The sequence below is a fragment of the Cucurbita pepo genome, chromosome 14 (genome assembly GCF_057944985.1).
Source record: "Cucurbita pepo subsp. pepo isolate OVF chromosome 14, ASM5794498v1, whole genome shotgun sequence".
NCBI lineage: Eukaryota > Viridiplantae > Streptophyta > Magnoliopsida > Cucurbitales > Cucurbitaceae > Cucurbita > Cucurbita pepo.
Window position 1 is genome coordinate 5,670,054 of NC_141811.1, and position 26,785 is coordinate 5,696,838.

The 26,785-nt window shown below is 34.4% G+C and overlaps 4 protein-coding genes and 3 non-coding genes across 12 annotated transcripts; 6 read left to right on the forward strand and 1 right to left on the reverse strand.

Annotated features, from left to right (window-relative positions):
• Nucleotides 1-213: 213 nt before the first annotated feature.
• LOC111810577 (leucine-rich repeat transmembrane protein kinase family protein) lies at nt 214-5,920 on the reverse strand. The gene is made up of 12 exons (XM_023697301.2): nt 5,657-5,920; nt 5,019-5,167; nt 4,195-4,324; nt 3,997-4,068; nt 3,201-3,344; nt 3,026-3,097; nt 2,859-2,924; nt 2,249-2,319; nt 2,012-2,155; nt 1,526-1,867; nt 943-1,337; nt 214-761 (listed from the first exon to the last, which is right to left on the reverse strand). The coding sequence occupies exons 2-12, from the start codon at nt 5,107-5,109 to the stop codon at nt 450-452; spliced, it is 1,839 nt and encodes a 612-aa protein (XP_023553069.2). The 5' UTR covers nt 5,110-5,167; nt 5,657-5,920; the 3' UTR covers nt 214-449.
• A 7,382-nt stretch (nt 5,921-13,302) lies between these two features.
• LOC111810579 (uncharacterized) lies at nt 13,303-15,815 on the forward strand. 2 transcript variants are annotated; one of them, XM_023697305.2, is made up of 4 exons: nt 13,303-14,158; nt 14,439-14,531; nt 15,168-15,235; nt 15,570-15,815. In XM_023697305.2, exons 1-4 carry the CDS (start codon nt 13,535-13,537, stop codon nt 15,724-15,726), a joined length of 942 nt encoding a protein of 313 aa, XP_023553073.2. In that variant the 5' UTR covers nt 13,303-13,534; the 3' UTR covers nt 15,727-15,815. The 2 variants fall into 2 exon arrangements, with proteins under 2 accessions (XP_023553073.2, XP_086973473.1); XM_087117347.1 differs by lacking the exon at nt 15,168-15,235 and having other exon boundaries at nt 15,570-15,787.
• A 318-nt stretch (nt 15,816-16,133) lies between these two features.
• On the forward strand, nt 16,134-16,225 carry TRNAY-GUA (transfer RNA tyrosine (anticodon GUA)). The gene is given in 2 exon segments: nt 16,134-16,170; nt 16,190-16,225. It is a non-coding gene; the product is annotated as a tRNA-Tyr (tRNA).
• Nucleotides 16,226-16,470: 245 nt separating this feature from the next.
• On the forward strand, nt 16,471-16,561 carry TRNAY-GUA (transfer RNA tyrosine (anticodon GUA)). The gene is given in 2 exon segments: nt 16,471-16,507; nt 16,526-16,561. It is a non-coding gene; the product is annotated as a tRNA-Tyr (tRNA).
• Nucleotides 16,562-17,309: 748 nt separating this feature from the next.
• Nucleotides 17,310-17,402, forward strand: TRNAY-GUA (transfer RNA tyrosine (anticodon GUA)). The gene is made up of 2 exons: nt 17,310-17,346; nt 17,367-17,402. It is a non-coding gene; the product is annotated as a tRNA-Tyr (tRNA).
• A 46-nt stretch (nt 17,403-17,448) lies between these two features.
• Nucleotides 17,449-20,376, forward strand: LOC111810582 (dolichol-phosphate mannose synthase subunit 3). 4 transcript variants are annotated; one of them, XM_023697307.2, is made up of 5 exons: nt 17,449-17,654; nt 18,270-18,346; nt 19,013-19,134; nt 19,235-19,342; nt 20,085-20,376. In XM_023697307.2, exons 3-5 carry the CDS (start codon nt 19,033-19,035, stop codon nt 20,142-20,144), a joined length of 270 nt encoding a protein of 89 aa, XP_023553075.1. In that variant the 5' UTR covers nt 17,449-17,654; nt 18,270-18,346; nt 19,013-19,032; the 3' UTR covers nt 20,145-20,376. The 4 variants fall into 4 exon arrangements, with proteins under 4 accessions (XP_023553075.1, XP_023553076.1, XP_023553077.1 ...); XM_023697308.2 differs by having other exon boundaries at nt 19,030-19,134; XM_023697309.2 differs by lacking the exon at nt 18,270-18,346.
• Nucleotides 20,377-21,516: 1,140 nt separating this feature from the next.
• LOC111810578 (chaperone protein dnaJ A6, chloroplastic) lies at nt 21,517-26,732 on the forward strand. 2 transcript variants are annotated; one of them, XM_023697303.2, is made up of 8 exons: nt 21,517-21,676; nt 22,590-22,749; nt 23,579-23,720; nt 23,843-23,900; nt 25,132-25,174; nt 25,363-25,411; nt 25,507-25,587; nt 25,670-26,732. In XM_023697303.2, exons 2-8 carry the CDS (start codon nt 22,640-22,642, stop codon nt 26,528-26,530), a joined length of 1,344 nt encoding a protein of 447 aa, XP_023553071.2. In that variant the 5' UTR covers nt 21,517-21,676; nt 22,590-22,639; the 3' UTR covers nt 26,531-26,732. The 2 variants fall into 2 exon arrangements, with proteins under 2 accessions (XP_023553071.2, XP_023553072.2); XM_023697304.2 differs by having other exon boundaries at nt 23,591-23,720.
• The last annotated feature ends 53 nt before the right edge of the window (nt 26,733-26,785 follow it).

Consider the following 26,785-nt stretch of genomic DNA (forward strand, 5'->3'; position numbering starts at 1 on the left):
GAAATCTTTTTCTAGCATAGCGTTTTAAAAACCTTGAGGGAAAATAAAAAGAGGAAAGCCTAGAAAGAACAATATTTGGTAGCAGTGGGCTCAGGCTCGGGCTGTTACATCTAACACCAAGATATTATTTCATATTTTTTGATTAATCAACAAGGTAAACTAACGATAAGAATCATCGACTAAATTTAGAATTTAACTATATGGAAGTAAAGGTAAAGGAAAAATATGATGAGTATAACAAGAGAGATGTTATGGCACACATGAATATTATGATGAATTTTGTTGACTTGGCTGTATTGGAAAGATGCACAGCCAAGAAATGAAAGCAAAAAAAGAGAAGCCAGTGGAAATTTACAGAGCAAGTTTGTATAATAATATGCTTGAAGGATGGAACCAAAAGAACAGTGATATGGTCTCATAGGTAGAGAGATGGAGTTTAGTTTGGTACCTCATCTTCCACCAGACAACTGGATTGCATCCTGTCTATGTATAGAATCTTCACCCCATTCAAATCTTCTCTGCAGTCTCTCATACTCTTGTCTGCGACTCACCTCCAAATGCTGCCATTCTTCCCACCTTTCTGCCAATCCCTCTCCTTCCAGCATCCGAACCACTTGCGACATTGCGGGGCGGTCATCCGATAATGGCTGTGTGCACAGCAATGCAACTTGAATCATCATCTCCACCTCTTGAATGTTGTAGTTCTTTAGATTTCGATCGACAATGGCATCGAGTCGTTTCTCCCTTTCTAGTTTCTTAACCTTCATAGCCAAGATGAACTTGGAGATTAGTAAGCAAGGGATGAAAATGATCCAAGAGGCAGGGGAGTTCAAGAATGAACTTGGCTTTTTTTTAGCCTCGACGTCGTGTCGAGTTCGTGCGTTTAATCTATAATAATGACACGAATGGAATCTATCATAAGGAGGAAGTATATTTACTTACATGGTCGAGCAGTAAAACATCGTCTTCTTCTTCTAAGCGGGAGAAGTCGATTGCACGTTGCCCCGTAACGAGTTCTAAAAGCATGATACCATAACCAAAAACATCAGTCCTTTCGGATGATTTTCCGGTGGATAAGTACTCCGGTGCTATGTGACCCATTGTCCCTCGAACTTGAGTAGTGACATTAGTCTTCCTAACATCAACCAACTTTGCTAAGCCAAAATCGCCCACAACTGCTTCAAAATCTTCATCAAGCAGTACATTAGCTGCCTTAACATCTCGATGTATGATCTTTGGATTGCAATGTTCATGAAGATACTCTAAACCACGAGCTGTGCCCAATGCCACCCGTTTTCGAGTAGGCCAATCTAAAACAGGCTCCCCAGGCTTAAGTTCTGCATCCGAGATTACCGTAGAAATCAGTGAAAAAAGTAGCAATTCTTTATCAGTATAGCATTATAATAACATTTAGCAAGCAAAATTGAAAGACAGTCTAGATTAGGGTACTACAACAACAGTCTCGAATCAATTTAAAAGCTTAAGCCGATGGGTTACGATAAATTTAATTATATCAATACTTTACCTCGAAGTCGGTAGGCAACACTCAAGTTCTGCATAAAGGGATATACCAATAGGCGTTCTGTCTGAGTTGTACAAAACCCAATGAGACGCAACAGATTTTTATGAACAGCTACACTAATCATCTCAACTTCACGCTGAAAAGCAGCATCACCCGCTGGACTTTCATAATCAGTCAACCGTTTCACTGCAACTTTGGTGCCATCGGCAAGCACCCCTTTATACACCTTTCCAAAGCCTCCTTGTCCTAAAACATTTTTTTCACTGAAGTTTTCTGTAGCTAGTTGTAGTTCCCTCCATGCAAATCTTTTCAGCTGACCAAATGCAATTCTTCGATCATCTTCACCTAATTGGAAAATCAGGGGAAAACAACACTCTGAGATACAGGTATCAACAAAAATTCCAGTTCATTACCGAGGTTAGTTCATTTAATAACACTCTTTGTTGGCACAATCCCTATTATTAATTCAATAATAGCCACAACAGTTACCTGGAACATCTACATACACTTCACGCTTGTAGCTTTTATATCTACCCTTAGACAAGAAAAACAATACACCGACCAAAAGAAGAGCAACGGTGAACCCAGCAATTATTCCAACTATAAGGCCAACCTTGGGTTTATTGGAAGAACCTGGCAAGAGGGAAACTTTCACATTTTGCTTCCAGTTAAGGAGGGGCTATGAAATCAAAATATAAAAGCCTAAGTTTAATTTGATTCAATAACCTGAGTTTGTACCATCTGAAGCACAGGCATGAAGGGATTTCCCGCCACAATTTAACTTGTTTCCAGAAAAGCTGTGATAAACAAAACAATTCAATATCCTATAAGAAAATAGCATAAACTGCCTAGGGAACTAATCATCAAATTTCCCCGACTAAGCTAATCCTCCAGCCAGAAAGACGTAGCATCCTTAACGTTTTTCTTGAGAGACATTGAAAGAATACACGGAAAATACAAAACAAAAACAAAACAAAGAAAGCAGCCTAAGAGGAGTCCAATTAACCAAAGAAGGGGCTCCAACCAAAAAAGGAATAAGGCCTTACAGATAATTACACCATCCTTAACTTTTAACTTCAAACCAACGTTTGAATATATTCTCTAATCTAGCAATATTGGTCTACAGGCTTCTTACTCTTAATTCTATAAAATCACCATCAACAGCTACATTTTGTTAATATAAAAAATTAGATTTCATGGAGAAGAAATGACATAATACAGAAGGAAACACAAAAAGATAACTCAACAAAAGGAACCAACACAAAGCTTGGACTAACTAGTGTGTTAGTGTGTGCATTGTGTTTATATATCAATAACATTCAAAAGTTTTACATACTTGAATTCTGGAACTTGAAATAACTGCTGCGGAATTGAGCCACTGAGTTCATTCGAATCCAGCAGACTGCAGGAGAATCATATACGAGAAATGAAGAACACTTAGTTAACAGAAACTGGAGTTTTCCAGTTACAATTTCACTCCCTGATGTACAAAGAAAAACTTACAGATTGATCAAGCTATCAATGCTTGAAAGTGACTCTGGAACAGTCCCCGTTAGACGATTATGACTCAGAGTTCTGCTTGAATGAAAATAATGACTCATATCTCAAGAATAAACCCTATGCATTGCAGACGCTCATAAAATATCTTCACAATTTGAGATCATTACAAAGTACTTACAGGAACTGTAGTTTCTTAAGATTACCCAGGGACGACGGTATTTGGCCAGTTAGGCTGTTATTTCCCAAATCCAAACTAACCAAATTTGTCAGGTTTCCAAAATCCTTTGGTATCTCTCCAGTTATGTAATTTCCCTGCAAAACCCTGTAGCAGATGAATATATATTAACAAAGATGCTTTACTGTTCATTGCTAATAAGCAGGGGTACTTCAAAAACCAGGTTAGAGAACCAAATTTATTGGCCAAAAAAGCGTAATACGCTTTTCAAAAGTTATGCCTATCAGCAATAACACATCCAATTTCCAACCCTTCCCTGAAACTACAAACAAAAAGGAAACTTTCAGACTAAGTGATGCAAGCAATTAAACCTTCCTAGAGAATAAAATCTCAGGCTTGGTAAATTTCAAGAACTTCAATAATAAGAATATAGTTCAATAGTTATTAAGCGAGCTTTTAGTGTTACTGATAATGGTATAGTTCAGTAAGTTGAAGACTTTTGATCCTTTACATGAAAGATTTTTTGATAAATCAATGACAAAAGGCAAGTTCCAATTATGAAACTTTAATACAACAAATACTTGCAATACAAAACGAAGTTTCTCTCAAAATAGATGCCATTAAGGAAGCCTAAGCACCTGGGTTGAAGAATTAAAACTTACTTTGACGGAAAAAAGAATATATAACAAAAAAAGTACACAAAAAATATGAAATCCAGAAAAGTATAATCAAACATTCACCCGCAACATGAAGTATTCAGGACTGCAAGTTCTTGTACACACAAAAACACACTACTCACAGGGTTGAAAGTGATTTTAGAACTCCAATTCTCGGAGACAAGGTTCCAGTAAATCCCATTGAAGACAAGGATCTGAGAAGTTAGACGCAATGTAAGCAAATACCAGACTAGGAAACTTTTATATTGGGAAGTAAAAAGTATAATACAGTAACATGGAAGAGAAAACTATGGAAAAGAGCACATTTAGTTATATCTTACACAGAGATCACATTGTTTCCACTACATATAACATTCGACCAAGTACATGGATTGACTTGATTTGGGTTCCAATCTGTTAGCTGATTTGCAGTTGCATTCAATGCATTCCTCAGTGCAAAGAGTGCATCGCCTGTGGGAGAGCAGAACACGAGTAGAGTATATCAGTTCAATAGCAATAATTAATAAATTTGCACAATTAAATATAATCAAATTTGAAAATAAAATTACTAACATTTGCCCAATAATAATATGAGCCCATTGTATATTCATATATCCATTTTAGGATAATTTAGGTATTTTAGGTATAAAATACCTAGATATTTTAGGAAAAAGAGTGTCTAGTTCCTGCTATAAATATTCTTCCGCCCTACCTAGGTTTTTCATCCCAATAAATACAAAGCACCGTACTAGTTTATACAGAATGTCTTGTAATCTCTTTTTTATTGTTCTTAATAAAGAGTGTAAATGTTTTAATCTCTTTTCGATTGTTCTTGATAAAGAGTTCAATTTGAACCTTGGTTTCCAAAAAAAGAATCACATATTTTCCTTTATAAGAAAAGAAAAAAAGAAGGCATTCACATTGATTCGATCCCACAAGGAAACCACTAAAATTTAACTTGCATATGCCCTAATTGTCCTTGCCAATCAAGAGGAAGAACTCAAACTTTCAATCTTTCCACTCTAGAACATCAAAACAATCTACAAACATCGCAGTATAACAGGAGACCATATCACAGACCATATTTTAAGGTATAAGCCTCTGACCAGCAGTATAAAAGGAGACGTCTCAATTTTCAAACGCTATCTTGAGAGGCAATCCATACCTTGAAAATCAGACACCGCAAGATAATGAAAGCAAGCCAGTATTAGAATTGTAAGATAGAGTACTCCCATCCTAACTAGCATCATTTTCATTGGTCAACGTTATGAAATCCATGCAAAAAGGTTGAATACAGTCATTGCTATGCCATATCTGCAAAGACAACCATTCATTGACAGTCAACAATTAATGAGTTTGCTCAATATAACAAGTCTTTCATGAATTTAAGTCAAAAATATATAAAATTCTTGATAAACTGAATCTTCTACGCTCACTAATTTATATTGCGACTTCTTAACATTCTTTTAAGTGCCTTTGAAACTCCGAAACCAAATCCAGACGACTAAGATGAAACCAAACGCATCTTTTGACTTCGAATCAAATTAAGAACATCGATTTAGAAATTTCTCATCAAACTAATCCTCCAACTCTTAACGCTCAAGTCTCAACCACTCTGTACTTGGCTCTGCCACAAGCGAAATCACTCGCAACGCAGCTTATCAATTATTGAGAAATGCGAGGGAAAAACATGAGAGAAACCGCTAAAAATCATAAATCAAGCCACAAATCAACAAACTCCAGGAGGAAAACAGGAAGAAAACACGAAGATATAATCAATAAGAGAAGATCCGAAACAAGGACCTGTTGAGATGGAGAAGTAGATACCGGGAGCGGAAAGAGACGAATGAACTTCAAGATTCGTCACCGATAAATCAACAACAGCGGAAGAACTGGAAAACCTGAAAAGAACCGAGAAGGATGGAAGGAAGATGAAGCTCAGAGAAGCAGAATATTAGCTGGAAACCAATTCGGCTGAGTGAAGTGAAGCTGCTGAACATTCAGCAAATCTTCCGCCATTGTTAAAGCTTCTGTCCTTTAGCTTTTTATTTAATGGAGTTTTGTTTATTCTTTTTTTTTTGGATAAAAGTTTGAAAATATGGGTTTTTCTTTTTCTTTTCTTTTTTTTTTCTTAATATTTATTGCATTTTTTAGTTATTTAATCATTACAGTTCATTTCATGGTGGCGAATGCTGACCTGGCAGCTCTGTGGTCCCCACAGCGAGAGACTCGGACCTGTAGATGGTTGACTGGTTTTTTATTTTTTATTCTTTTTTAATTTTTTATTATAATGTGCAATCCTCCTAACCCTACGCGGCTAGGTCTGTGTAGTCTGACATGTTTTCTGTAATTATCAATATAGTTATACAAATAATTATAATTTAATTTCTTTTTCATTTTTTTTAACAAAATATTAACTCTAACTAACTTTTAGTCAACGAAATTTAAAGTATTTGACTTCAAAAAAATTATCTAAGATTTATATATATATTTCATATTATATTATATTATATTATATATATTATATATATATATATAATAATAATTTAATTAAATTGAATTTGATTCATATACATTAAAATTTTTGAATTGAACTGAGTTCTTCAATATTATTTTAGATTCCAACTTAATTAAATTTAAATTTATTATAATTTTAAAAATATACATTTTTACTTACCATACATTTATATATAATTTCATCATTTTATTTTCTAACAATCCTTAAAAATAATTTTGAACTTAATTTTATAAAATATATATTAAAATTGAGGTGTAAATTTGTGATGTCGAACAAACCACCATTTCATTTATAAGAGTGTAAAACCTTCCACTATCAGACGCGTTTTAAAGCCTTGAGGGGAAGCCCAAAGAGGACAATATCTGCTAGCGGTGGATCTGGGTCGTTACAAATGGTATCAGAGCTAGACACCGGACGATGTGTCAGCCCTATCATTATTTCCCGAATGGGGTAGACACGAGGCGGTGTGCCAGTAAGCATGTTGGGCCTCAAAGGGTGTAACGACCCAAAAATTTTGAAGGTTTCGAACCACGGATTGTTACTCAAGAATGTCGAAATAAGAAAAATGCGTAAAATTTAAAACATTTAAACAGGTGCATGTAATTTGAAATTTAATTAAAGTAGTGATGAAAATTTTGTTTTTATAAAGAAAAGAGAAAAGACCACTAAGATACAACATCGTTCAGACAACTATTTAAATATATGAAAGGCCGGATTTAAAGGTAGGTACAAAGAAACTCGACTCAAATGTGATGGAACTCTCTATAGCCAACAACCCCGTGTGCCTCCGCCTCCAACCGCTACATCAATTTCCACCTGAAAAGAAAGTTGGAGTAGCAGGGATGAGTATATAAAATATACTCAGTAATCAGCTTGCTGATAGTTCATATTTCGTTATTAAGTCTTATTAATCTTGTTCCCACGTTCGATATCTTATTCTCCCACCGGGATTCGTTCTCCCGTATAGGCTTCTTCTTAGGTTTCACCCTAAGATTTCTCATTCCACTCTCTTGGTTCACGGTCCTATCTGGACCTCCAACCTTCGGAATATTCTTAGGTCCTCTAGGTCTCCTGGTTAGTCGCTTCTGCTAGCCTCTCATCACCATCATCATATCTCAAGCACTCGAGGCGCGACCTCGATGCTCAGGGTTCATGCATTCTAAGACTCGACCAACTTTCAAGTATACCACTGTAGCCCCTGCCACTCGTGACAGGTTCACTTAAAGGAAACTAACTGGCAATTTTATAATTTCTTCGCGTAAAAACTTTGGACTAGTGTAACATAATAAACGTCATTAAATATAATAACAAAATAATTTATTTTATTCCAACAATATAATTATAATCTCCACGCCAACCCAAAAGGCCAAAACCTGAATCATTTGCTACAAAACCCCTTTACTTACACTTAATTGCATTCAAGTTGTTCAAAATCTTTTAATTATTTAAAGCATCGCATGAACAAATGATTATCCTTGTTTTTTTAATATTAATTATATCTATTTGGTGGTACTTTCATATGTAACATCTCCTCCCTAATCTTTCCTTTAAATAAATTGTTTTTCAAATTTGGGTACGGTCGAACGTAGTCTCAGTTCATTCATGTATTTCTCCTTTACTGAGCGTTATAATTTAATTTGATTTCAAAGATGAGAAAGTGTAACGACTCGGTTTTTCGAGAGACTCGAGTCATAGACCGTTAATTACTTACGTGAAATAATGATAATAAATATGTAAAAATGGAAATATTTGAACACGTGCATGCACATCATAAAATTAATTAAAATAATAATAGTGATTTTGATTTTACAAAATAGAGACGGATACCGTAAAAATACATTACTGCAAGTTCAGACTAAAATATATTTGAAATGCAGGATCTAAAAGATAAGTACGAAAGGAAATCTAGACTCATATGTGACGGGACTCTACCTCGACCACTACATTAGGCTTCGCCGGAAAGGAAAATTGAAGTAGCAAGGTTGAATATATAAAATTAAAGCAGAGGTTAGTTTCGTCATTTTCTTTAGAGTTCAGGCATCAACATGTTCTAATTACTTATCCTTAATGTCATAAATGAGTCTCGTATAAAGTTTTTTAACACTTGGAGTCCTTTAAAATCACGAAACATCTTAAAATTCTTATAAGGGTATTTTAGTCATTTATCACCACAACCTGTGAAGGATCGACTTATTAACTATGGTTATATCATATATGGACAGAAATATATCTATAGTGAGGGGAGTGCAACTATTAGGCTATAGTGGAGTGTCCTAGTAGTTAATGAATGTTGGTTAACCAAGCATTTACGTTTCTAATTAGAGACCAACGTCTTGGAGCTAACGTTGGATCCGCACAAGAACCTACTGGTTTAGGTAAATATCTAATCCGTTCTCTGACCGGAGAAGTCATTTTTGGGGGAGAGACTATGCGTTTTTAGGATATGCGTGCTCCTTGGTTAGAACCACTAAGGGGTCCTAATGGTTTGGACTTGAGTAGGCTGAAAAAAGATATACAACCTTGGCAAGAACGACGTTCCACGGAATATATGACCCATGCTCCTTTAGGTTCTTTAAATTTCGTGGGTGGCGGAGCTACCGAAATTAATGCAGTCAATTATGTCTCTCCCAGAAGTTCGTTAGCTACCTTTCATTTTGTTCTAGGATTCTTCTTATTCGTAGGTCATTATGGCATGCAGGAAGGGCTCGTGCAGCTGCCGCAGGATTTGAAAAAGGAATTGATCGTGAAAGTCCTTAACATATTCCAATGGCGTTGAAACTTTACATAATCCAACTAAAAAAAAATAAATTTATAATTTTAAAGAGATAAATGTGAATGAATAAATAAATAAAATAATGAAGCCGAAAATAAAATTTAAAATCTGACCCTTAATTTCATTAAAGGGATATATATATATATATATATATATCTTTTCAATTGGGCCAACTCAGAAGCTGGCTTGTGACGTCATGTTTGGGCCCATTAAATTATCGGCCCACTGGACCAACTCACGGTCTAAGCCCAACATTAAAAAAATTTACATTTTATTCATATTATTTTTCAAGGAAAAAAAATGAACTTATCTTTATTATTTATAATATTATTTACAGTTTCAATTTTTGTATTAAATAAAATTTAATTTTTAGATAGACTTACCAAGATTATTCAATTAGCTATTTAACAAGAATAAATCAATAATATTATAAAAATAAATTTTATTAAAATAATGAAATATCTTAAATATAATTAATTAGAATAAGTTATTGAGCTGGTTATTTATTATAATTAATTTTGAGTAGCTCATTCAATATTAATCTATTTTGAGTATTTCACCATATAATAGTTGGGTTGAACTTTCAGCATCTCTTTTATATTGTTAATTAATTATATTTTATATTATTTAATTAATAATTTTTAAAATTACATATTAAATAATTTTGATTATAAATTAATTATTCGCTTTTTAAAATATTTATAATTAATCATTTAATTAAAATAATTGTTTATTTTTATTAATAATTTGAATTATTTTATTATTTTTACTAATTAATCTACTGAAATTATAAACTAAATACAAGCATATTTTATTTCTAAAAAAACTAATAAAAAGTTTTAGAAAACAAAATATTAAATGGAACGTTATAATTTAATAAATTTATCAAAAGTGAAAAATGCTGAAAATTTAAACTAAATTCAATTAAAAAAAATAGAAATCCATTTTGATGATAATTAATTATAATATATATAATAAAATCATTAATGAGCTAACTTAATGAGTCTATCTGAATTCGATCTAAGCTCGGACTTAAATTTTAATCCAACTTGTAATAGCCAATAATAATTATAATAATAATAAATAAATAAATAAACAAAAAAACAATTTCTCCCCAACCCATAAAAAAAAAAAAACAATTATCATATTTCTTTCAGAAAAAGAAAATAATGACATTTACACAGTTGAGATTCACGGGTAATTTACGTAAAGATAGATCTGATGAATAAAGTAGATTTTAAATCTTCATTTTCTTTTATCCTATTTCTTTTTTTGAAATCACAAATTAGATATTTATTAAATTATTACAATGGTTTAGATTTGAATTAAAAACTAAATATCAATAATTTATATTAATCAGATTAGTAACACTAGGTTAAATTTATATCAGTAGTCAAATCAATAAATTAAAAATAGAATGACCAAGAAAATTTGTGAACAAAAGGAAACACTGAGATAATGAAAGATTTGGAAATACTATCGACTAGAAATTTGTTACTTTGAGAACAAAATTAAAAGATAAAGAGTAAATACAGATTATAATAAATAAAAAAAAAAGTTAGGAATTAAAAATCATAAATGGGGGAGAAAAGTAAATATACATAGCACTAAAAAGCAGAATAATTTGAAATAACTCTTTTTAATTTTTTTTTTAATACAAATATAATCGTAGATATATAACACTTTTAATGAGGGACCGATGTAAATTAGAGAAATAATTTTATGGGGTGCAAACTTGAAACGAATAACATGGACTCACATAGGTTGACAGGATTTCAAAGGACATAATCGAACTTTTATTAAGGATATATTCGTGACAACAACTTAAGCTAACCAGGTAAGTGGCTCATCTGTTGTAAGTTACGCGTTGTATGTTGTATGTTGGCACGTGCCCGTGGATTCACACGAGTCATTAAATTGTATGCTGACTGTTATGCTTGAATACGTAAGCTTGTGAAATATGAATGTATGCTGTTTAGTATGATGTGATGTGTTGTGCTTGTGACGTTATGATGTTCCTAGATGATTCTAGCATGATTGTACGATATATTTGAACATAAACAACATGAAATGTTTGACATGAAATCACAGTAAATTGCATGAAATATAACCTGTTAGGATTATGTATAGAATGTAGACTGAAAAATGAGAAATGATATGTTATGCACGAATAATGATAGCGGGGTTATATTTAATAATGTTGAAAACGGAAAAATGTTGGGACCTCATGCATTATGTATGCTCATGCATTAGGGGGATACCCCTATTTCTTCGGTACGGACGCGTACATCCATTAGGCAGGCGAAATATCGTTATGTTTTACAATGTTGTCGTGACGGTTACGAATTCTAATGGGTGTCTGGCAAAAGTTGAGCTACCAGAGAAGGCTCACCCGACAAGAAAAGGGGCCCAGCGGTGTGCGAACTGACTGGTGAGCCCATATTCGCACGTATGGGCTGTGTGTAGAGTATATGGTACACATCCAAGCTGCCCAATTAGAATAATTGTCGTAGGAAAAGAATAGACTGATAGGTTCTGTCATAGCATTTTGCATGTTCTTGTTGCATAACCCCGATATGGGGTCACTTACTGAGTATTCTAGAAATACTCAAGCCTCGTGCTATTATATTTTTCAGATAAAGGCAAGCACCCATGTGAGATCAATGGCGGCATCGCACATCCCGAGATTGTGGCACATGCATAGAATAGTTGCTTTCCATTTCGTAGTATAGGTTAGTATAGGTTGAATTTCATTTGCATTCATAGTATAGGTTAGTTTATGTTGAATTCCCGTTTGCATCAATAGTATAGGTTAGTATAGGTTAGTTTATGTTGAATTCTCGTTTGCATCAATAGTATAGGTTAGTATAGGTTGAATTGTAATCGCATAATAAATCATAGGGTAGTATAAGACATTTATTTCAGCGTTGTTCTTTCTCCTCTCTTTTCCTTGTATTAGTCAGATAATAAAAGGCCAAACTTATGTCGCATTTATGATAAGAGCCCATCTAACGCAAATATAGCATTTAAAATTTAGAGGGAAGTAAGATAAAGGACATTCTAATATATCACAATTTTAAAATATAATTAATTGATTTGATTAAATTTATAAGTAATAATAATAATAATGAGGAATAATTAATTAAATAATTTAATGCAATAATTATTTTATATAATTTAGTACACAGTACACTGTAATTGATTTTAAAACATGATATATATAATGAAGTCTTAACTTTGATTATTGTATTAATAAGGAGGGTCGTTACCACGTGGCCCTCCTTTATTCAGGAATCACATATTTACTAGTTTCCACTGTGATTCGTCCCTGAACAACATCTTATTGGGAGGATTCGACACCTGATAGCCCTAACACTCTCTTGCATCCTTTGCAACATGGTCACGTTACTTACTTTTCGCTTAAGTGAAAGTTATCTGGCTCTAATACCATTCTATGATGACCCAATGTCCTAGACTTCGGATTCGACACCTGATGGCCCCAACACTCTCCTACATCCCTTGCACCATGGTCACGTTACTTACTCTTCGCTTAAGTGAAAGTTATTTGGCTCTAATACCATTCTATGACGACCCAATGTCCTAGACTTCGGATTCTACACCTGATGGCCCCAACACTCTCCTACATCCCTTGCACCATGGTCACGTTACTTACTCTTCGCTTAAGTGAAAGTTATCTGGCTCTAATACCATTCTATAACGACCGCATGCCCTAGACTTCGGATTCGACACCTGATGGCCCCAACAAGTCCTTTCGGTATGTTTTGTCCTCACTCACATCAGTCATATAAAACTTTTCAAGAGCTCACCCAACATATAATTGCTTGAAGCAAAACATGCTTAATCAAAAAGTTCTTATGATTGAGACATCAGAATGAAGATACATATTGTTAGTGTAGGTAGTGACTTTCAATTATTTTAAGCTTTTTCTAGTCATCCTATTTGGACAATGCTCTTATTCGGCTGTGGTATTGGTTCATTGATGTACTTCTTATTTATAAAATTTTATTAAAATAATTTGTTTGAAGATAATTATTAAGATTCAAAAATCTAAAATTGAAGTGATAATATAATTATAATTAAGATGATCTTGATAATTCGATTTAAATTAACTAATATCTACTTGCTTCACCATTTTCGCGGTTTCAAGATTCTCGAGCGAATGGAGAGAGATATTTCCCTGTTTTCTTCTCCCAAACAAATTATAAATTCTTTCCGTGTTCCTATTACAGATTCCTCAATCCAGATTCCAAAAGGATTTCCACTTTTCTCCCCCGAATCTGTAAATTTCTTCGCCGTTCTTACCTTTCCCCCAAATTTCTCTTGCAGATTCTAAGCAGGATTGAGAAAATCGGAGCAGTTGAATCCAATAATGGCGGCTTGTTTTAGTTTCTCATCCACCTTGAACTCGTGTTTCCGGCGCTCCTTTTCTAGGGCAGGCCTCAAATCCATCATCACTGATCTATGCGATGGAACGATCGTCCACTGTTGGGCGCCCAAATTCAGAAGAGATACGAAACCTAATTTGCTTCTCCTCCATGGATTTGGAGCCAACGCAATGTGGCAATGGAACAAGTTCATATCGCCGATGATTCGGTTCTTCAATGTCTACGTTCCTGACCTAATTTTCTTCGGCAATTCGTACACAACTCGTCCGGAGAGGACCGAGTCCTTTCAAGCTCTCTGTATGATGCGATTAATGGATTCGCTCGATGTTCAGACGGTGAATGTCGTTGGAATTAGCTACGGTGGCTTCGTAGCATACAGTATCGCGGCTCAATTTCCAGAGCGATTGGAGAAATTGGTGCTCTGTTGTACCGGCGTTTGCTTGGAAGAGAAAGATATGGCGGACGGAATGTTCGTCGTGAAAAACATCGATGAGGCCGCTAATATTTTACTGCCTCAAACGCCGGCGAAGCTCAAGGAACTCATCCGCCTCACCTTCGTCAAGCCTGCTCGATTTTTGCCTACTTTTATTATCAACGATTTCATCAATGTGAGTGATCTTGACTAAATATTTTTTCCTCGTTTACTCGTTCGGATTTCATCTGTTTGTCAAATTAGGGATTTCATCTGTTCTTCCGATCAGAATAGCCGAACTAATCAGGCTCCAAGAACAATAATCTGAAGAGTTAGCTCACAAGATTGAACAAAATGGAGAAAAAAATTCATACAACTTGTTTTTCTGCTTATATCTAAATCAGTTTCATAGACTTCTCCATTTGTTTCTCTGTTCGATTGCGTTGCTAAGAATTCATTCGGGCTTCTGCTTATAGGTGATGTGCACAGAGTACAAGCAAGAGAAAGAAGAGTTGATCAAACAATTACTCAAGGATCGGACCTTATCTAATCTTCCCAAGATCGATAAGGTTTGAAAGTTCCTGTTTTCCTCCCTACCACTCCATTTAAAAATAAAATAAAATAATAATAATAAAAAAATCGATACTACCTTTAATTAAAAGAAAAGAAAAAAAAAAAAATCAAAATTGTTATGAGTGATAAAAACTTTTCCTAAAAAGTTTAAAGGTATTATCGAAATTTTTAATAATTCATGAATAATGTGGTTTGACTTGTAGTACTAATAAAACTTTTGAAAATTCAAATATATTTTAAATACGAGATTAATTAAGGTAAAGAGTTTTATTATTATTATTTTTAGTTTAGTATATTTTTTGTTTTGTTTTTTTGTTTTTTTTTTTTGAACTTTGAGGATATTATTAAAAATTTGAGAGTTGAGTAAGTACAAACCTTTATTAATATAGCCTACTTTCAATAAATCTATTCTTTTTTTTCAATTCAAATTTGTTAAATAGTAATGCTAATAATAATTTTTATGGACATATTTTTAAAATTGATAAGGGAAATGTTAGTATATGTTAATTTTTTTTATAAAAAAAATTAAATTTTAGAATAAACACAAATTACATGAGTAACCTAAAATGATATTTTTAACCATATTAACGTTATGATGTTATAGCAATATTTTTTAAAATTTGACAATACAGACTACATTGATATTATGGGGAGACCAAGACCGAGTATTTCCTTTGGAGTTAGCAAATAGATTAAAAAGGTATTTTCACCGTCCTTCTCAATTATGTCGAAAATTTATAACTTTTGAACGATGGTTCGATGACAAAATTTAAAAATTCTTAAAAAAAGAAAAAAAAGGATGGTTTAGTTACACCAATATCAAATTATTTCATTTTTTTTTAATGCATTCTTAGCTCTTGAGGGTAGAAAAATATGATAATAATATCGAGATTCCTACTCATTGGTTAGCGAGAATCTTCCGAATATTATACGCTCGTAATTTTATCAAGTTAAATCTTAAACTAGAACGAGTATAGAAATTAACAAATTCATAAACGAGTAAATAAACATGATACATATTTGAATGATTTCAGGCACGTGGGGGAAAAGGCTGAATTAGTGGTTATAAAGAAAGCAGGGCATGCGTTCATTGCAGAGAAGCGAAGAGAAATGTACAAACACATCAAGCCTTTTCTCACCACCAACCCCACCCTTTCCCCTTCAACGAACTCACCTTTTTGTAGCGTTTGATCTCTTATCGCTTCCAAATCAATCCCATCTTTTATCTCCATCTCACCCACATACTCTGTGTTAGCTTGACGTCTAAACTAACGATCGAATCCAACCGTTTCGGTTCATAACCTTAGAAACATAATTAAACTTGTTATATATTTAATTTAAAATACATGATATCTTTGAAGAACTAAAACTAAAAACAACTATCAGTCTCACTCCTTTAAGCGCGTAAAATAAAATGTGAGCGCGACTCTCCCAACTCGGCTTCGCTTCTATTAATGCGCTTCTCTCCTTCACTTTGACTTCGCTCTCCCAAACACAAAGAAATTAATTAAATTTGAGTAACCCTATAAACTACCACTGATTTGTTCTTTTCCTTCTCATCCATCTTGAATTTCTGTTTTCAATCAATTTTTCAATAACCGACCTTAGCTCAGTTGGTAGAGCGGAGGACTGTAGTTGAGAAATCTTAATAGCCATCCTTAGGTCGCTGGTTCGAATCCGGCAGGTCGGATTTTTTTTTCTTTTCTCAGCAATTTGATAAAAAAGTGAAAAATACATATAGTTTGGGAACTTTGAAATGTTATGTTGATGAGTATTTATGAAAATATTATTAAAAAATCAAGAAATATTTAAATTATTTAATAAAAAATAATTTTACTTATGCTTTTTAATTTTATTCTTTTATGTAAAGTTTGAACAGCAGAAATTTAGTATTTATATTTAGTATTTATATAAAATACAACAATTCATCAACATCCGACCTTAGCTCAGTTGGTAGAGCGGAGGACTGTAGTTGAAAATTCCAAAAGACATCCTTAGGTCGCTGGTTCGAATCCGGCAGGTCGGATTTTTTTATTTTATTTTCTCAATCATTTTTTTCTATTTAAAAAAATATTTCTATATTCCATATTCTTTTTTCTTTTTAATTATATTTAGTTAATATATATTTGATTAAATTGTTCAATTTTTTTTATTTTTTTATTTTCTCAATCATTTTCCTTTTTCCTTTTTCCTTTTTAATTATATTAGTTCATATATATTTGATTAAATTGTTCAATTTTTTTTTTTTAATTTTCTCAATCATTTTCCTTTTTCCTTTTTCCTTTTCCTTTTTCTTTTTTAATTATATTAGTTCATATATATTTGATTAAATTGTTCAATTTTTCAATCATTTTCCCTTTTCCTTTTTAATTTTTAATTATATTAGTTAATATATATATTTGATTAAATTGTTCAATTTTTTTTCTCAATCATTTTCCTTTTTCTTTTTTAATTATACTAGTTAATATATATTTGATTAACTATATGTTGATGGTCTCCAATAGTCACAGCACACATCCTCACGTCACGCCCTCTACACGCCCTAACCCTTATTTAGAAATATTTTTGAAAACGTTGAGTATTGAAAATACTTAGTAACTAACTTCCTACTGGGTTAAAATTGGTAGTAAAATTTCATATACACATGAGTAATTGTCAAAGGTAAAATCACAATAATAAACAATTCACCTCAAAGACCCTAACATAATATCCAAAATAATGATTTTAGAAACTTATAGTATAACATAAATAGATATGTTCAAATATTACAAGAACCGACCTTAGCTCAGTTGGTAGAGCGGAGGACTGTAGTTGGGATATTCCAAATGGCCATCCTTAGGTCGCTGGTTCGAATCCGGCAGGTCGGAATCAAAACTTTTCTATTTTTCTAATTTATTTATTTATATTGTTTTTAAAGAAATTTTGAAGTCCAACGCCAGCGACGGTCCCTAGTCCGATTTCCCTTCTTGCTAGGGCTTTTTTTATCCCCTTCTACGCGTCCCTTCATTTCTCTCATTCGATTCTCCGCCTACTCTCTAATCCTTTTTTCCAGTCGTTTACCGGTTTCCGGCGGGCAATCTCCACTAGATCCGTTCTGTCCTATCGTGTGCAACGGCTGGGTAAGTTTATTTATTTTCCTTCATAAGTCTCTTCCTTTCTCACTCGATCTTCTCGTTTGACTGAAATATGTGTCGATCAGCAAGAAAATAATCATGATATAAAGAATAGGTAATTGGTGGTCTGATGCTTTCAGGCATGTGGCGTGTTATTTTCATTTAAAATTCTCAATGCGTTTACATCTTTTGGTTAATAGTTCGAGCGAACTGCCATGTGATGTTGGGACATTGCGCAAGGGCTTTGAGTTCATGTAATGTGTTACTCTGAGCAGTGAAATAATCTTTGTTATGAAATCCCCTCTGATGGCAATGGAAATTGTTTTGAAATTTAATTGTTCTCGAGTTCCAGATGTTATAAAGAATTAATAGTTCAGCAAAGAAGTTTTCTATTTTTTTGATACTTTTGATTGATGCACCAAAAATGTACTGATTGTCATTGTGTACTCAACTAGTTGGTTATGCATTTAGGTGGGTCATTGAGTTCAAGACACTTAATTAATGCGATGGAATGCTATAGATTGTTTCATTTCTTGTTGTAACCTATCAAACATAATGAATGATTTGGCATTTTATCAATTAGTAGCTTTTTAATTTTAATTTTGTTTTGCTTTGATGAAGTATCTAAAGTTTATGTTGGTTCGCTGCCCTAAGCATAAGCATAACTCAACTGGTTTGGTCAATACGTTCACAAAGAGGTATGTGAGTCGAATCGTCCAACCCCATATGTTTTTTATCTTGAAAAACAGGGTTCATGTTGCTTTATATTATATTATCAGCATAAATTAAGTCCACATGTTTTTCAAAGAATATCCTACAAGCTTCAGAAAACTCATTTTATCTTAATATTGTTCTACATATACTATTTCAGGGGCTATTTTAGTCCCATATTTGGTTTGTGTTTTATATGATTTAGCCTTCTAAGTTCTAATGCTTTATCGTCGATGATATAAGTTGTTAAAGAAAAGCCCTTCATTTCGGAATTTTCCATTTCTACGTCTCTTTCTTCCGTGATCAATTCCCAAGTGTCGTACTTCTTTAAGAGTCTAATACCTAAAAAAAAATTCCATCTATGAAGCCCTGAAAAACCGCCTGTTTACCAATCGAGCTACAGCCGAAGTATCCGCAACCCGATGGAACCTCTATTGTGAATAGCATAAAAGATTGCTATAAAGGTAGGGTAATGTGCATAGTCTGCAACTTTCCCTGAGCGGGCTTTGAAAAGAATCACTAATGTATTTGAATCACAAATTCACAACTTTTGTCTGTGGATAATGCGTATTTAGCCATATAGAGTTCCTGATTGAGAGTTAGCTGCTCAGTGTCTGATCTAGTTAGTAAATAATAGCGACCTATTTTGGCAGATCATTACTTATTTCAGTCTATGAAGCATATAGTGAAAATTTTGACATTGTTGGTGGCCGTATCAGCTCTGTGGATTGGTCTCTTGCAGGCATCTGTAATACCACATGGTCATGCTTGGCTGGTGAGTTAACATTCAGTCATCTTTTTCTTAAATCCTTCATATTTATTTTCATCATTTTAGACACTCAGTTGGGCTTACATCGCATGCCTCATCACTCCAGCTACCCATCTATTTTATTGTCTCCCTGGGATGCTATGGTCTATTGATGGTTGGAATCGGTCTAATGACATTCCCAACATGTCCTAGAGAAGGCCTGTTGTTACAGCAGGTATTGCTTCCCTCTTATTCTCAATTGCACTTTCATATCATACAACAAATGGCCCTCTTTCTCTCTTTCTCTGGAATGTTTGAGTTTCCATATCCAAGGCATTACTAAGATTGAAATGCTCTCACGTGGCACTTCCATACCATACAACAAATTGTCGATCTCGCTAGCTTAGCAATAATTGACATTTACTTCTTCCCTTGAGGTCGGAGGTTTAAATTTTTGTGACCCATTTGCTTATATGGTCCTCTCGCTCTCTCGGAGGTTTGAATCTCCGTGACCAATTTTCTCATATGGTCCTCTTGCTCTCTCGGAGGTTTAAATCTCTGTAACCAATTTTCTTATATGGTCGTTTAAATCTCCGTGACCCATTTTCTTATATGGTCCTCTCTCTCTCTCTCGGAGGTTTAAATCTACGTGACCAATTTTCTTATATGGTCCTCTTGCTCTACCGGATGTTTAGATCTCCGTGACCCATTTTCTTATATGACCCTCTTGCTCTACCGGATGTTTAAATCTCCGTGACCAATTTTCTTATATGGTCCTCTTGCTCTACCGGATGTTTAGATCTCCGTGACCCATTTTCTTATATGGTCCTCTCGCTCTCTCAGAGGTTTAAATCTCCGTGACCTGTTTTCTTATATGGTTCTCTAGCTCTATGGGGAATGTTCTTTGAATTTCCATATGTATCATTACTAAGACTGAAAGATGTACAGACCGATCTCACATTGGGTCCCTTTTGTAGGACATTGACGAGGCCAAAGAGTACCTTAAGCAAAAAGGGGTTGACATAAATTCTAATTGACAGACTTCACCATCATTTGTTCGATTATGGGGAAGAACACACACTCATCTCGAAGAGCCTTTTTGATTTGATTCTTTAGGTAAGGTAGTGAATGTGGATTCATGTATAGAACAGTTGAACGTTCATGATGATTTTGTCAGTTGGTAACACAATCTTGATTTATGAACATAAAGGTGGCAACCGGCAAATCTCTCATCTATATATATATATATATATATGTTTCCATTTCTTATACGTTTATTGTTCGATTATGATTGTATTTTTAGATGGCTTTCGAAATTGATGTTAATAACCTCAGTTGGATTGTTTCGAGCTCCTTCTTTCACACTTTTATTCTATTTATTATTCTTTTTGGCTTCTCTCCTTTTTAGATGTCTCCGGAAATTTCCTTTTTTTTTTAAATAATAATAAAGAAAAAAAAATGATTGTGGGGGCATCATTTTGAATCAAATTTTCTTATTATAAATTTTTAGCTAAAATAAGTATAATCGAAGAATATATATATATATATATATATATATATATATATGAGTTTGATTGAGACAAAATCATTGGTTTAGGGACATTAGCGAGAAAGAGGTTTCTTTCATCGATTGCATGGATAAAAGAACTTGGTTTAGCTTCAAGGCTCACTTTGTTCACGGAATGAGCTACAAACAATCGTTGTTGTTCATGGAATGGGTACTGACAATCGTTGTTGTTCAGGGAATGAGCTACAAACAATCTGATGACCTAGAGAACTACAAAACAGACAATCGTTGTTGTTCAGGGAATGAGCTACAAACAATCTGATGACCTAGAGAGCTACAGACAATTTGATGACCTAAACTTTGTTTGACTGAGCTACGGACAATCTGATGACCTAGACCTTGTTTGACGGGATATTTCAATGTAATTTTGAATTTCCATTTTTTGAAAAAAAAAATTAAAATCTTATGTATCTATTGAATTTTTATAAATAATTATTAATTAAATGGACAAACATAAAGATTAAATTTGTAATTCGTTATAATCTTCTTTTTTCATACAAAATTGCTAATGCTAGAAATAGTTTATAACCATTTAAATGTAAATTAATTTTCTGCATCGTATTTTAATACAAAATTTCGAAGAAAAAGTTATACAAATAAAATTTCAGAATATTTATTTAATAAATAGCCTTAGTTTTAATATCAAAAAAGGGAAAACAAATAATTCCAAACCCAAGCTTCCTCAAACCTGATCTCACGCCGTTGTTTCATTTCAGGCACTTCAATCCAACGGTCCAAATCTGTCTTAAACAGCTGATTAACTCAAATTAATGGAAAACTCCTGAAAATTAAAAAAAAAAAAATAAAATAAAAATAAAAAAAGAAAAAGAAATGTCGACAATTCTCCTCTTATTACTCCAGAACTCGCTAACCTCATCTTCCTCTTCGCCTGCAACCGTGTAGGCCGCTCTCTGCTTCTTCTGCTCCCTATCACTTCTCTCGCTCTCTCTCTCTCTGAGCATTTCCGAGTCGGATTCGAAGCAGAAGTGTTGCACCAAACTGGTAATTTCGGCTTGCATGCCCTAACTTCTTTTCTTCTTTAAGATTTCAAGAACAACAGTTTATTCGAGCGATTCATGAACTTGCTTCTTGTTCTTTGTTTCAATCAGTTCTTGTGTTTCTTGTTGTCTTTCGTTTTCTTCAATTCTGTTATATGCGTTGTTTTCTTTTTTCTTTTTTCTGAAATCTTTATTGTTTTTGGCTCTGTTGATTTGTTGTTCATTGCCTGGGAAAACCTACTGCGACAGTAATTTGGCGTTTATTTGCGTCGTGTTTTTAGGTTGTGTATTAGTTTTGGTTTGTTTGAAATCAGTTGTGTGTTTGAAGTGAGTATGGATAGTTATTCCTTTCGTACCTTGGAATCGGGAGGATTGGCCTACATTGGCATTTCCGGTTTAAGATTGTTTTTTCCTGGAGGGAATAAAGAAAGGAATGACTCTACGGGAGTACGAACGTACATAAAAGGAAGAGAATGTGATGCTGGGAATGAGATAAAATTTGGTCTGAAGTATTGGCTTTTCATAAAGATGAAGTTTCGTCACTACTCTTCACTTGTGTATGATTGGGTCCAGTTTCGGAGTTTCCCCATAAACTACTTGTATTTATTCACTGTGTTATCTGAGACTGAGATTGTTAATTGAGTTCACTTTTCCTGTTCTTTAGTGCTTTGATTGCGATGAAAATTTGGTGTTATATACCTAGAATCGTATTGATAATTAGTTGCTACAAGGGTTGTTCACCATTTAATATTTTCCTTAAATCTTATAATCCTGTTGGAACCTGTTGTAAGTATCAAGACGTTAGTTAATTTGTCCATTGGAAAAGCAAATTGTCTTTTGCATTGGTTTAATGCTTGGGTAATGTGAAGTATCTCGTGTCTAGTGGAGGGTTTCATGTTTACATTGTTAAATTGCAGAATCCAATCAAGAGTAAGTAGCTTTTTCATTGGCTCCTACTTCGCTCAACATGGTTTCAATGGCCATTATACCTTGTGGAACATCAATTGCTCAATTGGGAATCCGTCCTCAGTGCATGCTAAGACCTTCAACAAATAAGATATCTCCAATCCAATGTGGGTAAGTTTTTATTGCTCTCTCCATCTCTCCCTTTTCAACTTCCAGTTGTAGCCATAAGCCACTATAGAGGTCACCCAGTGTTCGTAGTTCTTGTTGCTTGCAGATCACTAGGAAATTTGAAATGAGATATCTCTTCTGGTTAGGTCCTAAAAAAATTGTATCTGATGTAATGGAATTACTTAACTGGACTAGTTGGTTTCTGATCTCTCAACTTTTAGACTGTGCTATTTCAGCAGTGTCTTGAATTCCTATTTTCAGATTTAGGATCTATTTTATGGAACAAAAGTTCTTTGAAAACGTGTTTGAACGGTGTATTGGATTCCTTTTAGTCTGTTCTTGCGTATAACTTCAAATTATTTTTTAAAGTTGTTATCTCTTCAAAACTTATGGGTATGTGGATATTGATTGTAATGTATACAATACCATAAACTTCTACAAGTCTTCAACTAGAATTTTCAAATTATATTTTGAAAACGCTAATGGTTTATTTATAAAACAATTATCCAAGCCATCCTTAGTGTGCATGGACTTGTAAAGATCTTGCGGTTATTAATTTTGAGCTATTAAAGTATATGAAAGAAAAAAATTAGAATTTTGGTCAGAAATCAAGATTTAATCGCCTTTTATTGGGGATGAGCGTTGGTTGCTTCTACTGAGGTGGCAGGATGTACGTAAGAATTAGACTCATGACTACACCCTTATCATCTCTTATGAGTCATTTTTCATTACGTGTTGAAATATCCAATGTAATTGGTTTATAGACAACCACATATAATTTAAGCGATAAATGCACAAGGATACTTATTTTATTTACTTTTTGACATTATAGTGTCACAAGCAGGATTAGCAACATAGGTGCACTGAGCTCAAGTTTCTTCTCTCGGGGTTCCTTCAGTGTTCTATTTGACACAAGATCCTCACAAACTTTGCATCGACGAAGAGGCGGGTTGCTTGTTGTTAGAGCAGATAGCGTGCGTACAATTTTTGTTTTGCCCCCCCCCCCCAAAAAAAAAAAAAAAAAAAAAAAGAGTAGGTCGAGAGATTTTCTTCTGCTATTGTTTAAAAATTATAACGCTCATTATTTAATTTGCAGGATTTTTACTCTATCCTTGGAGTGTCCAAAAATGCCAGTAAATCTGATATTAAAAGTGGTATCTAACTTTTCCTTAGAATCTATTGAACTTTTTGGTTTTTGTGTTGCTATTTTTGCATGTCTTGAACATCTACCCCCCTCCCCACAGTCGGGGGGGGGGGGGGGGGGGGGGGGGGGGGGAAGGGAGGCTTCTCTCTCTTTCTTGTTTTATGCAAATTTAAGGCAGCAAGCAATACGTTGAATCTACACTTGTAGCAACAAGTTATTAACTCACAATTGGTTGCGATAAACTGTATTTTTTCTTTAGGATTTGAGTTTTCTTTTAGTCATTACAAGTACTGTTCGTGATCTCTCCTGCATTTAGGACTTGGGCAAGGCAAATTAACTCATCAAATAATAAATATTCAGATAAATAGAGTTTGAAGACCTTTCAAGACCTTTCACTGCTTATCTATGACGACTTGACATTTCTTTGACCAGTTTTATAATAGTTGATTCTGTCAAGTCCTTATTGGATCGGGTGGCATTATCCTGTCAACATGCCATGGGCTTTGTTCATGTTCCGTTGAATTTCTTTCTTTATTTATTTTTTTTAAACGCCCCATTTTCTATGCTTTCATTATTATTGGGCTGTATTTCACTGCATGTTGATGTCTCTTATCTTTAATGCATAATGAAGTATCGTTTACTCTATGTTTCCTTCAGTGTTATGATAGGAATAAGAATTTGAGGAGCACATTGGTAGAGATATGGTTAGGGACTCATGCTAACGAACTTTCCTCACACTCCAGCTAATTACTAATATGATTCTGATAAACACCCCATCATAAATCTGACGTCGTATATTTGGGGAGAATGGCTATCTGATTCTGCTTTTGCTTAACCAAATATACATCATACATGTTGTCTCATATTAAATAAAGCCTTGTGTGCATTTGTATTTGTGACAATGAGAAACGAAAAGTCCATGAAAGGATAACGTCCAAAGAAAGAACCTACTTTTTTTTATACGGAGAATGAGTGTCACCTATTAGAAAGATTAGTTAATATATTCAAACTGTGAAAGAGATATAGTGGTGCTTAAGCCCGGTAGAATCAAATGTTGGGTGATTATGTTCTTGGAGGTGGAACAAGTATGCCAATTCAAGACATGGATCTGAGGAAGGGACTTCTTCTGATGTATATTTAATTTGTTACTTTTTTCATCTAACTTAATACTGACTCCTAGATATGTCTCATCCATTATATATTACCTTATCCCTCATGATATGATATTTTGCACTCTTCAGCTTACCGGAAACTGGCTAGGAGTTACCATCCAGATGTGAACAAGTAAGTTATCTAACTTCCTTTTAGGGATGAAAAAACTAGGCAGTGGTACAGATTATAATAGACATGACAGGGTCCCACTTTAACCTTGTTTTTCCGATCTTAGTTTTAGTCATTCTTTATTTTCCTATTCAGCGGTAGTTCAGTTGAATAATATGTATTTTTTAACTCGTCGTTTTATGTTCAATCAGAGATCCTGGGGCTGAACAAAAGTTCAAGGAAATTAGTAATGCTTATGAAGTAAGAAGAGTCTTGTAGCTCATGTTTGTGTTTAGATTTGACAGTTTGGAGTATGACCCATGGCAACTAATATCCCTGGAATTCACCTGTTTCAGGTCTTGTCTGACGATGAGAAACGCTCACTCTACGATAAATATGGAGAGGCTGGCCTTAAAGGTGCTGGTATGGGCATGGGGGTAAGTAATTCTCTGATGGAAATACGAAAAATATATTTATGAAGTTTCTTTGCCTGACTTCTGTTCGTCTGCACTTCTTCAGGATTTCAGTAATCCTTTTGATCTCTTTGAGTCTCTATTTGAGGGCATGGGTGGCATGGGCGGTATGGGAGGTATGGGCATGGGAGGCAGAGGTTCAAGGAGTAGAGCAGTTGATGGACAAGATGAGTATTACAATCTCGTGTTGGACTTCAAGGAGGCTGTTTTTGGTGTCGAAAAGGAGATTGAGATTAGCAGACTGGAGAGCTGTGGGACTTGTGAAGGATCTGGTGCTAAACCTGGAACCCAACCAACGAGATGTAGCACATGTGGCGGTCAAGGGCAGGTCGTCTCATCAGCCAGGACTCCTTTAGGTGTCTTCCAGCAGGTCATGACTTGCTCTTCATGTGGCGGATCTGGTGAAATATCCACACCTTGCAACACATGTTCTGGGGATGGGCGAGTACGGAGGACAAAGCGGATAAGTTTAAAAGTTCCAGCAGGCGTTGATGGTGGTAGTCGTCTAAGAGTTCGAAATGAAGGGAATGCAGGAAGACGAGGTGGATCTCCTGGGGATCTTTTTGTTATTATCGACGTTACACCTGACCCTGTCTTAAAACGTGACGATACCAATATCTTGTACACTTGCAAAGTGTCCTACATCGATGCCATCTTGGGCACTACCATCAAGGTTCCAACTGTAGATGGCATGGTTGATTTGAAAATTCCTGCGGGGACACAGCCAAATACAACACTCGTGATGTCAAAGAAAGGAGTTCCTCTTCTGAACAAAAGGAACATGAGGGGAGATCAGTTAGTTCGCGTGCAGGTCGAAATCCCGAAAAAGTTGAGCAGCAACGAGAGGAAGTTGATCGAGGAACTCTCGGAATTGAGCAAAGGCAAAGCTGTGAGCAGTAGAAGATAATAGCGGTTGCATTGAAGAAGTAAAGGCAGATCAGAAAGGAATTGGAAGGATTGATACATGTAGGTTGTAGCGTAGTAGGTAATTCAATATTATTAGTACAATTTTGTCAACAATATTATGAATGAATATGATAGGAAGAAATGTAACTCAAAGATGAACACTCTTTGATCAACAATATTTCAGTACAGACATATTCTGGACCTGGTGGGATTGATTGTTCGTTGCAACCAATTTGATATTATTATTGTTTTTGTT